This window comes from Manis javanica, chromosome 1 (assembly GCF_040802235.1).
Source record: "Manis javanica isolate MJ-LG chromosome 1, MJ_LKY, whole genome shotgun sequence".
Classification (NCBI taxonomy): Eukaryota; Metazoa; Chordata; class Mammalia; order Pholidota; family Manidae; genus Manis; species Manis javanica.
Genome location: NC_133156.1, coordinates 125504892 through 125519322, shown reverse-complemented (window position 1 = coordinate 125519322; position 14431 = coordinate 125504892). Strand labels below are relative to the sequence as shown.

At 34.3% G+C, this 14431-nt stretch overlaps 1 protein-coding gene and 1 non-coding gene across 6 annotated transcripts in view; both read right to left on the bottom strand.

Annotated features, from left to right (window-relative positions):
* The window catches only part of ZFR (zinc finger RNA binding protein), a 72009-nt gene that overhangs the window by 51817 nt on the left and 5761 nt on the right, over positions 1-14431 (bottom strand). For 3 of the 5 annotated variants that reach the window (XR_005056885.2, XM_073237428.1, XM_037001799.2), the window contains exons 3-6: positions 6606-6629; positions 4869-5151; positions 2999-3143; positions 971-1189 (exon numbers count right to left, since the gene is read on the bottom strand). Coding sequence is in view for 4 of the 5 variants with exons in the window: in XM_073237428.1 (XP_073093529.1) it covers positions 971-1189; positions 2999-3143; positions 4869-5151; positions 6606-6629 (671 nt within the window). In the remaining variant the exon portion in view is untranslated. The remainder of the gene's footprint in view (positions 1-970; positions 1190-2998; positions 3144-4868; positions 5152-6605; positions 6630-14431) is intronic. The other 2 variants (XM_073237432.1, XM_037001806.2) reach the window with 1 other exon arrangement.
* Positions 14311-14417, bottom strand: LOC118969181 (U6 spliceosomal RNA). Its single transcript, XR_005057094.1, has one exon. It is a non-coding gene; the product is annotated as a U6 spliceosomal RNA (small nuclear RNA).

Genomic DNA, 14431 nt, shown 5'->3' with positions numbered 1-14431 from the left:
TTGTTCCCAAACATGCCTGCCTAGTTCATTGCTGTATTTCTAGCACTTAACTTAGTACAGCATTTGACAGAGTAAGAGACAAAGAAAATCTCTTGAGAAATTAAAAAAAGCTTTTAATTCAGTAGCTAGGCTTCTAACATTCAGCTACAAGTATCAAGAAAAAACTCTAATTGCCCATGCCACAGTAAATTCTCCGTGGAACAAGATACAGTATTAAAGAATAAATAAAAGGCAAAATACTAACAAGCCATACAGTAGTACAAGGCTACATGGCTACAAAAAACAATGTGTGATTTTGATCACAGAAACTCTGCAAAGTACCTCAGCTGGAAATTGGTTATGAGCAGTGGACACAGAAAGAAGGTTCTAGTAACTGTACTTCTCCAGGGAAAATATATGATTATTTAAAGAAAACAAAGCTACTTTGTCCTTCCAGGAAACATGTTATATAACCACTATGGATGTTTGCAAAGCCTACCCAATATTTTCAAGATTACTTATTATTGATAATAAATATGAAGAAATAGCTTCTGAGGAGCTGAAATAGATCATTTGTAATTTAGTATTTATCACTGGTATTCCCTGAATGTTAACTGAGTTTTCAAATTCACTTTGAAAAGTCAGAAAAGAAACGAGCCTGTAAAATACTAGGTGTTATTTTCTCTAATTGTAATGTTAGGCCCAAGACTCATGACTAGCTTTCAAATGCCCAAATAGCATTTTAAGTTCTGCTAAAATTTCCTGGCTTAAAAAAATGAATACAACTAAGTACGGTCCATTTGTCACCATTATGCACATAAATATATGAATATAAATATATTTCATGCACATAAACACATTAAATATGTATTAAAAATACTTGCTCTTGATAGATTGGTTGTAGGATTATTCCACAGAAAATCAAGATAGATTCTAGTACACATCTCTCTGTAATCTGTTTACTCGTTTATACAGAGTCTCTAAGTCTTACCAGAGTAAGTAACTGCTGTAGTACTGTAAGTAGCACTCTGTGTATAGGATGGCACCACAGTTGCTGCAGCTGCTACTGGCTGAACGGTGGAAGATACAGGATAAATGGAGAAAGTAGTGGTAGCCGGACTTGGTGTGGCTGGTTTTATGGCTGTTACTTGTCGAGTTTGCTGGGCTTGTGTATACTGAGTTGCACCTTGACTGTAACCTGCTTTGGGAGCTAAATTGGGAAAGACATATCAGAAAATTAGAAGAATGAACCACTATAGTTACTGTACCAATATCCTTGAAAAACAGTAAAAATAGGCATAAATATTAAAGTTGACGCTAGTAATTTCTTCTCGGCAAAAAGCGTACAATTCTTGTAACCAACTGAAGAAAACATAACATCCATATAAATTAACTTACTATCCCTTCCCAGATGCTTTCTACATATTCCCCAAATGGCATCTTGTCAAAATATATGAATAATCGAAATACTAGCACTACTTAAAATAGGTAATACTAAACAAAGTTTTCAGAAAAGATGCACGTGGGTATTTAGGTTTAATCAGTCTACTTGAGAGTTATGCTTAATACTGGGAACACAATAGAGCATCAAAGTATATTTCAATTCACAGTAAAAATCTCAGTTTAATTATAAGAAACTTGTTCATGCACCATTCATCGCATTTTATGTATTTATCCACAGTGAACTTCAATCTAATTCCAAAGCACAAGGTGTTACTGACTTAATTCCCCAAGTGTCAACACCTTGAGTACAGCTCTTCTTTAATGACTACCTTTAATGTCTGTTAAACTTTCTGCTGCCTTTGACCATATTCAAAACAAATGTATGCCTTGAATCTTATAAACCTTATTGTCAATCACTAAATTAGTAATTAATCACTTGTTAATGATTGCTAAAGCATACAAACTTTTCTTAGGCCCAAATTATCAGAGAATCAAACTCGTTTTATACTCGATTTAGTAAAGGTAAATAAACAGCACTTAAGAATTTATAAAACTTTTTATCTATATATAGTATGAAATTTGATCCACACAACACAGATGAGGACATTTTATGAAACAAAATTAATGTCCAAAGGCTAAAAGACTTACACAAGTCACATAGTGTCAGAGCTTACACTAATCAAGGTCTTCTGACTTGGATAATTCAGGACTCTTAAGCACAATCCAACTTTGATAATTAACAAAATGAGGGTCATTATAATTCAAAATATTTCTAAACTACTTTTAAGGGATTCATAATACCTTAGAACTAAAAGTACCCTAGAGAGATCTGCTACCTCATTTATAAATGAGAACAGAGATGAAAAGAAGTAAAAATCACTTGCCCATGTTAGTGGTAAAGGCAATACTAGATGCCAATTCTACTCATCCTAATACAAGGCTCTACCCACACACTCATGGCCCTTCAAAAATAATTAACATAAAGGAGTTGCCTATTTTCAGAACTCAGACAGCTGTGTTTTAAAAATTCTCAATTAAACCTCTATGAAAAAAATCCATTTTTTAAAGACTACAAATATGTAGGTTTCTTTGCAAACAAACACTTCCTACATTTGAACCATTATGTACATGTTAATACCAGTGACCAGTAACAGAACCAACTGTCATCATAGAGGAAAGATAAAATATGGGCCCATGAAGGGTCTCCCTCTAATGGTTACAAAGGTAGTCAGCAGTATGTTCTGACTACTTCTGGCAAAGATAGGAAACTGCCCAGAAGTTACCACTGTAACTTCTTTTGTACAACCTCTATTTCAGCAAAAAGAGAACTGTAAGCTGATGACCAGAAATGAAATATATTCCAGGAGAGAAGGGCATGATTATGAATTTTTGCCATGCCCTCTCTCTCTCTCTTTGGTATTCAAAGGCATTCTATCAGAGGAGGATATGGCTACAACCTGCCTCTCAAGGTCCTATAATAGAGATTTTTGAAGGACTCAAAAGTGGTTTTTCATTAAAAAACACTTTGAATAATGTATTCCAATAGTTTACAATGAAACTATGTTAACAAACCCACCTGTCTGATAGTAGGTTTCAGCAACAGAAGGCTGAGGCTGGGCAGCAGCAGCTACAGCAGCAGCAGTTGCTGTGGGCTGCTGGTAGTACTGCTTACTATCATAAGCTACAGCAGGAGCTGTGGATCTTACGTATGAGTACGAGTCCTAAAGAAAGGGAATGAAAGAAAATCTTGGTATGAGTGAAATGGCAGGAAAAAATCCCATCTTTACTATATAAAAGTGGAATTAAGGAAAACAAAACATTTTGGACTTCATCGAATAAAGTAAAAGCTATTTCAAAGAGCAGATTTAACTTTCACAATCAGATACATCACCAGAACATTTAAAACTAATGCTTTAAAAAAAACTGTATTAAGAAATTCATGGCAGTTTTGCCTTAAAGATGGATCCCACAGTAAAGACCACCTGTGTACTAAGCCTTCTGACTACTCCAGCTTTCTTTTCATTCCTATGTACTACTATCATTAAATATAACGATGAGTTAAGTTTCCAGATAAAGGAGAAAAAAGGGGATTGGAAGTTCCTGGTAGAAGGAATACTATACAGTTGACCTTGAACAATGCCACGGTTGGGTCACTGTACCCCTGTGCAGTTGAACATCTGCATATAACTTCTGACTCCCCTCAGAATTAACTACTAATAGCCTACTGTTGACCCTTGAACAATATCTTACCAATAACAAAATCTATTAATACATATTTTATATATGTATTACATACTATATTCTTACAGTAAAGTAAGCTAGAGAAAAGGAAATCTTTTTTTCTAATTGTGGCAAATCTCAAATAAAAATTCCAATATATGTATTGAAAAAAATTTGCATGTAAGAGAGCCCACACAGTCCAAACCCATGTTGTTCAAGGGTCAACTGTACATAAACCTCCAAGGCAGTGAAGATCAGGTTAGCTGGGTGCATTCTGGCTCTATGTAAAATGAAAAGGAATGGAGAGATATGGAGGTGGAAAAGTTGAAGAAGTGGGCAGGGCCCAGAAAATGAATGGGCTTCATTTACCCTATTAAAAACAATGAAATCATGATATTATCTCTGGATATAATGAAAATAATCATACATCAAAAGGAATTCCAAGTTTAGTAACTTGCCAGATTATTAATAGCAAATACTAACATTGTGATTCATGTCAATGTTTTGCTTAAAGCAATTAATTTGTATACTTCAGAAAGAACACAGAATAATTAGGCCAAGCCCAGAAGGATCACTGTTTAAAAAGCAGATCCTAAAAGGACACCAAAAAATGGGTTACAGGAATTTGAAACAAATTTGATTCAATAAGCAAGTAGTAGTTTAGTGCAATAAACATTAGATCTTTATGTCCCCATAAGACTGAACAAAAAGTAACTAGGTGACTAAGAGCAGGATCAATTTACTAAGAAGGAACACCTTGGGAAAGAATGTACAGGCAACAAACTTTCCACCCTTAAAAAGTTTCAAGACACTATGTAGTTTGTCCTTTATAAATTCATATTCTCAAAATAGGTGACATAGCTGTGTTTCAAGTGGACAAATAACACCCTAGCACAAACAAGGGTGTTACACAATTTTTCTCAAAAATTTGTGGAAAATTAAAATATTTAAGCAGTAATTAATGGAAAATTTTTTAACTAAAGCAAACACAGATATAAAATGGAATGGAATGGACTAAAGGGCATTATCAATATTAAACTCACTGCAAAGAAATGTAATGCTTGGGCTATGCCCCTGAATTACCTAGGAATACACATTCTCTTTTCTCTGTCAGAGGTATATTTTGAAACATCCAAGTCTGTGAAACAGTGGCTTGGACATTATATTACACAATGAGGCCACTGAAGCTTATATGTTAAGGCTACTGAAACTAGTAGTTTTCTTACCTGGTAGTTTTGTGTAGTAGCTGGAGGTGGTGGTGGTGGTGCTTCTTGTTGCCTCTGGGTATAACCATAGTCAGTAGCTGTATGTGCAGTAGGGTAGCCTCCATAAGCAGCAGCTGTTGCAGCAGCTGCCACAGCTACTGGAGCAGGCCTGGCAACTGCAACTGTGGCGGCTGCTGGTGCATAGGCAGCAGTAACTGTGTGTGCAGCTACTGGAGCCTGATGGACAGTATAGCTAGCAACTGTAGTTGGATGAGAGTAGGCTACACCGGAAGCTGGCTGCTGGCTATATTGTGAAGTAGAAGAATAAACATAATAAAATTTACTTTTAAAATCTAGGAGTTTAGTCAACTTAAATGAAAAGCACATTTTCTAGTAATTCAATCATGGACTACAAAAGACCAAATATTTGAACTCAGTAAACCTCCTAATCAATACCATATTTGTTATTATTATATAATTTTCATTCCTTATTCTCAAATACATTAGACAGTCACACATACTATGTTTCAGATTGTAGATCACAGCACAAAGCAGGGATGACAAACTGGGATAAGCAGCAGTATTAGGAAGAAAAAAAATTGATCAAACTAGGAATTTTATAAGGTATTTGTTATACGCAAAGTTCTTTAGTATGTTGTATCTATAAAAATCTCTCTACAAAGAAATCATGTTAAGAAAAATACCATATTCTAACTCTAACTATGGAAAACATTTAAGGTAAAACTATTACCCAGTTGACTTAAGAAATACTTCCGATGCTCTAATGCCATGGTTCTCAACTGGGGTAGATATTTGTACTCCCTGTGGACATTTGGCCAGATCTGGAGATATTTTTGGTATCAGACTGCAGAGGAGGTGGTGCTGGTAATGTGTGCTACTGGCATCTAGTGGGCAGGGGCCAGTAATGCTATTATTACATATCCTACAATGCACAGGACAACAACCCACAATATAGAATTACCCAAAGAGTGTCAATAGTGCTGATGTTGAGAAATCTTGATCTAGGGTACCAAACCTACAACAGAATATCTATCACTTGGTTAAAATTTACAGGTCATGGGCAACAGTTCATTACACATATTTATTTTTCTCTTAAAAATGTACATGTTGCAAAAGGAGATCTATGTCAGATGCTTTGTAACCCTATGCATTTAAAACTCAAAGAGGCAAAAGCACTTTCCAAAACTTTAACTGTAAAGCAAATCAACTGCCAGCTCAAGTTCTTAATGTTTAACTTTTAAATTGAGGGCCTATGTCATATAAAACAAAGGCATACAGATATTAGCATATGAAAGTGTATTTTTTTGTTCTAGGTTCTCCAAGGAATACACTCACCATTGTATTTGCTAAAGCTGCATTTCCAAGGCAAAAATGCCTTTTAAAGAAAAAAGAGAGCCCCAAGAGTTATTTAGCTGACTGTAAGTTTTAACATGAGCCAGTAGTTAAGAATAGCTAAGAAAAAAATACCTGACATATGCTGAAACTGCACTATTAAACTAGAGTGTCTGACTCATGGGTTATGGTACAGGGTATTATTCACTGGTATGCACAATACCATACAAATGTGGCACCGAATTAAAATTTGGGGCCAACATGTTTTAAGTGTACTATGGAAAACACTGATAAGCAGGATGTGTTTGAGGAGAATCAATCTGAAATTCATAAGAATGCGTACTATTTCATATTAAAAACTGCCTAGGGACATATGAGAGCTGCCTTCTAATAGAAGAGACTTACTCCATGCTGCTCCAGAGAACAGAACTAGAACCAATGGATGGAAGGGTGGCAGATTTCAGCCCAATATGAAAAAGAGAAAAAAACAAAACAAGACAAAACAAAACTTAGAACAGAGTCCAAAGAAATTCTATAATTTATTATTTGGATGATGTTTTCCATATTTTGATATTAAAATTGGCTAATATTTTATACATATATGACAATTATAAGACAAGGAAAGGGAAGGTTTTTAAAAATCTTTTTAAATTGAAGAATAGTTGACATATAATATTATATTGGTTTCATGTATACAACATAGTGATTCAATAGCTGTATCCATTATGAAATGCTCAAAAAAAGAAGTTTAAATTTTAAGAGTGGGAAATTGGTTTGGGATTGACATTTTCTAAGGCTAATTCTACATCCTTAAGGAAAAATGCCAGCACCATATAATACTTCTTCAAAATTCCTAGAACTGAGAAATACCAGTTCTGTGAAACTTGTACTTAACATTTAGTGGTAAAATTTCATACATCCAGACTACAATGCATAGGAGTTTGGTTAAGTAAAAATTCAGATAGTCTCGGATTCCTATACTGTTTCCATTCAACCCACTGCTCTTTATCTAGTACCTGTTCACAATTCTTGGTCCCAAAACTTGTCCTGTAGGACAAAGCAGGGTAGGAATAGAACAGGAATGTCAGGTCAACTAGGCAAGCAATTTGACTTCTACTGCCTCTGACTGAAAGTCCATGTAACTCAAGAAGGGATGACCATATACTTCGGTTTATGCCTATTATCCCAGCAGAATTACTAGAGGTACTCTCTCATTCTCCTACATGTCTCAGTCTGAACAATAAATTTTATAGTCACCCTTCCCAAGAACCACATAAAAAAGATGCTGATGCATTTAACAATTACCATGTACATCCCTAGGGCTGCCTAACCTGCTATATATAGCCATGTCCCCATAATCTGGTACAGTAATCTCTACCAAAAGCATCATGAAGATTCAGTTCCAATTCCCACGGAGTCAAGGGCTAGTGCAGCTGACTGGTATTCAGAATAAAGATTCTCTGGTTTGTTATAATAGACCCATCTGGGAAATTCTCCTTTGATTTCAAGTATCCTTAGAAAAACCAACTTTTACATGATGTGGATGACCAGACTGGACTATACCAATTCAATTAAGTATTCAAAGGCTAAATAAGTAAATTCATTTTTAAAAATTCAGGTCAAATCAAGTTAAATTAGTTTTAGTAAAATTAAGTCTTAACTTGAAATAGTTCAAATCAAGTTTTTTACCTAGTTTGAACTGTCAGAATAAATGGCATTAAGTTATATCTCTACATAAAAGACTTAACTGTCTTTAAATTATTTAAGTAAAACAGACTATAAAGAATCCCAAACTTGTTGCATAAAAATACATTTGTGAAATATGAGAACACTTTCAATCACTAAGTAAAACAGGAGCTTCCATTTAGATGACACTGTCCTTTGTGAATAAATTAAATCTAAATTGCTTCTGTTAACCAGGACAAACCAAATACATCATGAGACAAACCTATAAAAACAATATGAGTACAAAAGCTTAAGAAATACTTAAAAGAATCAGACATAAAAGGGAAGGGTATTTCATGAGGGGGTTGGGTGGGGGAGGAAAAGAAAGTATTTAGGGAACAAGTAATATTAGATAAAAACACTCTTTATACTCTTGAACTTAACCTGGAGGTTCGTGGCCATCTTCCTACCTGCCTGCCAAAAAGTGGAGTCAGTCAGAGGCCTTCCAGAACAGCCAGCCAAAATAACCAGGTATTTAAAGAAAACCTACATACTGCAAAAGAAACAAAGAATGACCCTGTGGGAAACATGGGTATCTCAAGGCAACAGACAAATATTTTCAAAAACTAATTTGTATTCATAAAACAAGAACTTTATACTAGTTAAAAGATAAAGTTGAGGGATATGAAAGACATGAAAACTATAAAAGAGAAGAAAAAACTAGCAGGTCCAATAACCTACTAGAAGGAATTCTGGAGAGAATAGAAAAAAGCAGGTAAAGGTAATTAATAAAATTTCCCACTCTTGAAGGGAGGCACGTATTTTCAAGTACAAAGGGCCGACAGAGCGCAAAACAGAATGAAGGAACACCTAGAGAGACAGCATTTCACAACTCAAGACAAAAAGATCCTTCAAGTCTCCAGAGATAAGAAAAACAGGTCACCTACATACAACTAAATGAAAATCAGATGTTTTGTTGACAACACTAGTGACTAGAAGACATTAGGGTAATGTCTTCAAAATTCAAGGGAAAACTGTTACTAATATAGAGGGTCTGTACCCAGCTAAAATAGTAAGGCAGAATAAATATTTTTTTGACATTCAAGGAACAAAGGAGTTTACCTTGTATACTCCTTTTCTTAGGAAACGACAGGAATTACTTCAGTGAAAAGTAAAGCAAGAAAGAAACAATGGGATCCTGCTAACAGTGGGTCCAAACCCATGAGATGAAAGAAAGCTCAGGTCAACAGCTGTCTGGCAAGCCCCAAACTTAAGACAGGAGGGAACCAAAGGAAGGACAGAAGTCTCCAACAAAGATGTCCAGGAAATACAGAATTGTACAACAGACAGTAGACCAGGAGTCTAGAAAAATCTTAAGACATAATCAAGACACCAACAAAGAAAAAAGAAGAGGTAATGAAAGATCTCAGAAAATACGAAACTGCTCAAGACAGGCATTATCCTGGTAAAAACACATCACAGTTCAACAATTAGGGTATAAAAAAGGAAAAATCTACTTGAACTTGAGCCTAAGAAAATTTCTCCTACTAAGTGCTACAGGGCTGTAAAAATGGAACATATTAGGAATTATCTGAATAGCACTTGGCTTCACAGTAAACACTATCGTAATAATGGAACCATTTTGCTTTAAGGTTCTAGAATCAACCTGAATTATAGAAAATAAGCTATGATTACAGAACATAATATAAATGTTATCACAAGTGAAACTATAGCTAAGTTGAGAGATGGGGTAGAAAAGGGGGAAAGTAAAGCACAGGAGTTTTAAGGTTCTTTCCCCAGCAAGTACTACCTGATGCAACTATAAATGGCATGTATTGTTCCAAGTAACAAATAGCATTTTCAATTGAATACGGAAAGAGAAATGGAAGGAGATACAATATGAAAGGAGAAAGGAGAAACATAAATCCTAACTATGACTATAAGAAATCAAGATATAATGCATAAAGTTGATAAATTAAGCTTATTATTTAGAAATAAATAGGTTAGAAACAAAACCAGAATGCATTAAAGGTGGGGATCTTTAGGAAGTAGAATTGGGACACAGGGAGAAGGAAAATAAGGGAACGTTTCATTGTAAGCCCTTCTATACCACTTTATTTTTTATTATATCATATATTACTCTGGGGGGAGAAAAGCATAAAGGTATTGGAATAGAATTATTCAACTGGGAACTTGAATGACCAACCAACCCCAAATTTAAATATTACTTTCGAGTTGTTTCAACTGAACTCTTAATTTCTACATTTCTGGCTCCACCCTAACCTGTACCCAAATCTGGGCCCCATTTTTAGTGCTTTACAACGACATGGCTTTACAATATACTAAATTTATAGTCACTACTGAAATTAAAATAATTCATCTGCACAAATGGCTTGTCCATATAAGTGGTGTCTGTTAATAGGGGAAACATTTCTATAACTCCTTTAGTTTCTACACAACATTGTTTCTTAAAATGTGATCCAAGAATAGATAGGATCCAGGAGGTTCTCCCTTTTTCAGTTACATATTGCCTTCACATATTTTAATCCAAACAATTTACTGCAACATAATGAATGGAGAACCACTGAGGGCAGATTTGAGAATCCAAACATATTAACTGAGATATGAAGATTTGTAGAAATGTTAAAACAATGCCTCTTCTCTATTTTTTTGGTGGGTAAGGATGATTAAGTAAATGTTTAAAAAATTTCTAACATAAAAAATATGAATACAACCCACATAAGCAAAAGTTCTTTGGGGTCTTCAATATTACAAGTGTTAAGAGTCCTAAAACCAAAATGTTTAATAAGAAACACCATTTTTGTGATATAGAGTATTAACTTAGGAGTCTGTAATGGTATTCACCATTCATTTTCCTGCCCTTTAATTATTACACATTTAGGCAAAACATTTCCTTCTGTAATAGGGAAACAGTGTTAGTTCTCAGGGAAAATGAGCAGTGCACTAGTGGCTGCAGCCCCAAGTCTGTCGACCACAACTGCAATATCCTTATCAAGGGCTCCGAATCTCCCTGTTTATCCAGTGTGCTGCTGATCAAGTATCATCTTCTGTGTTAGCAGAGATATGAAAGGCTTTGGGAAGCAATGGCATAGAACTCTGAGACTCCCACAAGAAACCAGCACAGAAGGTAAACTAGGGAAAAGCCCACTTCCCCATTTTAGGGAGAACTGTAAGAAACTGTCCTGTCTGAGCCTTAGCTGGGTAAAGAGGGGAAAGTCTTTTCTGAAAATTTTTAACCATAAGCCAGCCCTCCCCTAGGTCTGGGCTCTGGAATTCATATTATCTGACCAGGCAAACTCTCACCCAAGAAATCAGTTTAATATATCTCTGGACTGATAGAGCTTCTAGGTGCCACAAAATGCCTATTCTTCTCTAAATGCTACAATGTTTCAAGAAACAGAGGAGAGCTCAATCAAAAATCACAACAAAACCCCGTAAGGAAAAAGTTACTATGTATGAGCAAGAGTTCGCAGAAGAAAACAAAATTAGAAGAGACTACAAATATTAGAATTACTGCATGCAAAATGTAAAATAAATGCACTTAAAAGAAGTAAGTAAAAGAAGCCTCCAAAACTAAGATGAAGGACCAAGGGGTTGATAAAAAACCAGATGAATATCTTAAAGAACAGAACTACCAGAAATGAAAAAATACAGCACATAAAAATTTTAGTTAGAAACTCAGAAAGGCATTACATAACAATTAGACATGGCTGGCAAGAAATTACTGAACTAGAAACTAAAAAATTACCCAGAATGCACAGAGAGACAAAAATTTGAAGAATTTTAAAGAGGTTAAAAGACCAGGAGGATAGAATAAAAAGTGGTAACTTACATCTGCAAATGGAGAAAAAGAATGGGGGAGAGTTAACATCTAAAAAGAATGTCCGAGACTTCCAAGAATTAATAGAAGGTAACAATTCTCAGATTCAGGAGTCTCAACAAACCCCAAGTATGATTAAATAAAAAGAAATTTTCACCAAGACGCATCTATGTGAAACAACTGTAAATATCAAAACAAGGAGAAACACTTATAAGCAGCTTAAGGGGAAAAGTTGCCTATAGAGACTGATGACTTCTCAAAAATGAGGTTAAAGACACTCTGAGATTTAAAAAAAACAAAAAACTGTTACTGATAGACATTCTCAAAGATTTTCTTTAGGAAGAATGAAAATAATCTTGGAATGAATCAATGTTAAGCAAAAGAGTGGTAAATAGGAAGGTAAATTTATATATTCACTGACTATATAAAAACCACCATCAGAATTGTGTTCAACACTGATTGGCTATGGGGTTTAAAAAATCTAAAATAATGTATTAACAACACAAAAATCAGGAGACTGATTCAGATTAAAGCATTTTAAGTCCCTGTATTGTTTAGGAGAGTAAAGATAATAATTAACTTTAGATTCAGTTAAATATTCATCCTAAATTCTAGAGGAACAACTACAGGACAAAAGCAGACTGTCTAATTTTTGACCTTGTAAAAGGGATAAGGGGAAAGTCTCAATCAAGAAAATGTAGGCAGCTTTTATCACCTGTATTATTAGATGTGCTTTTTCTCTCCTGGAAAACATAGTATGTGTGCAGTTGGTTCTATTTTGGATAAAATGGCAAAGTAACTGATAGATTAAAAATTTTTCTATTTCTTTTTCATGGCACACAAAACATAGAACTTTCAATTAGTCCAAATTTAATGCTCAATATTACTGGACTTTTCTAGGTCAAATTATAGCATGTTTTATCTACAAAATTACTGACAGATTTAACTTCTTTATATTCAGTATTTCAAAATGTTGAAAAAGATACAAAATTAAACTTTCTCTAGAATCACCCCCAAAACAAACCACCTTTAAAACTACTCCTTACTTGGTATAATGTCACACTCCCATTACCTTCACAATGCTATTAGCTAATACAAAATAATATCTATCATATAATTTTAGAATAAATTTATATTCAGGCCCCATTTCTTCTTAAAAACTAGAATAACCAATCTTACCATACCAATGTAATACATTTTGTACAATATATCTATTTTCCCAGAAATAAAAAATTAAAATATGTATTTTCATTTAACTCATCTTCAAACACAATACTTGTTTTTGAACAAGTTTTGAAGCACACACAGTGCTTCCCAATACTTTAAAGCCCATATGACCTCTAAGACCCTCAAAAATTCATTGAATATGGTATTATACTACAAAACTTATATAAAGTTAGCTAGTCTTTCTGTAGCTCCAAATGAACAAATCCTAGTTTCCTATAATGGCTACTCATTAAAATTATACTAATAATTAGGTAATTATCAAATCCTTAATCCAGTCTCTCTAAAGCCCTAACATTGCTTACTAGCTTCTCTATCTTCTTTTTGCTCCCTGCACACCCAGTATTTGTTTCCTTCTCTGGTCCTACTTTAAATACAGATATTCCCCAAGTTTGTAAATATATACATATATTATCTTTCTTCCATTCATTCAAAATACATTTACTAAATGTCTGATGTATGACAGACACTGTTCTTTCTCTGGTTTCATCCATACTCACAATGGTGGAACACCACTATATGGATGATATACAGACCCTAATCCCTTTTCTAAGATCTATTTCCGAATGTCTACTCAATATTTAAAGAGATATAATATATGCCCAGGACTCTTGTCAGCACTTATAAATACTTCATTGAGTTCTCAATTATCTCAGTGAAATACACAATGGAGAATGTAGAGGCTTCCTAGGATGCTGATTAAGTATTCTGTTTTTTTTTTTATTTGGGTGCTGGTTACACAGGTGTGTTCAGTATATGACATTTCATTAGGTTACTATTACTAGCAGTTCTTTTTTATATATTATGATTATAAAGTACATATATTTTATATTTTTATATATTCAAGAAATTTAAAAAATCAGTTCTATGAGGTAAGAATTAATATTATTTCTACTTTATACTTCAAGAAACTTAAGTTACCATGAGACTGTTTGCCCAAGTTCACATGGCAGGTAATAGAGGGAACCAGGATTCAGCTTAAAGTCTGACTTCAGAGCATATCCACTTTCCATCATATCAAGCAATTCATATACGTTCCTGTCGTGGCTCAATACATTTCCTTTGTTTAAAATTATGTTCTCTTGATTTTCAGAATGAAAGACAATGAAATCCACCTTATATTTCACAGTAAGAATCCTCCAATTCCCTATTTTAGTATTTTATTCAAAGTCTGTTACGTTCATTAGCATGGCATAGCTATTTGTAGGTATATCTAACCATACTCTCATCCACTGAAGTATAAACTCCTTGAGAACAGGGACTGCATATTGTAGATGTTCAATAAATTTCATGTGAGTTACTCATGTGAGTATACATGTATACTTTTACATAAATGCATGAGAAGACTAACATTAAAACAAAAAATAGCCCAATTTAAAAAAAAACATGGAATACTTCACGAATTTGTGTGTCATCCTTTCGCGGGGGCCATGCTATTCTTGCCTGTATCATTCCAATTTTAGTGTATGTGCTGTTGAAGCGAGCACCCAATTTCTCTAAT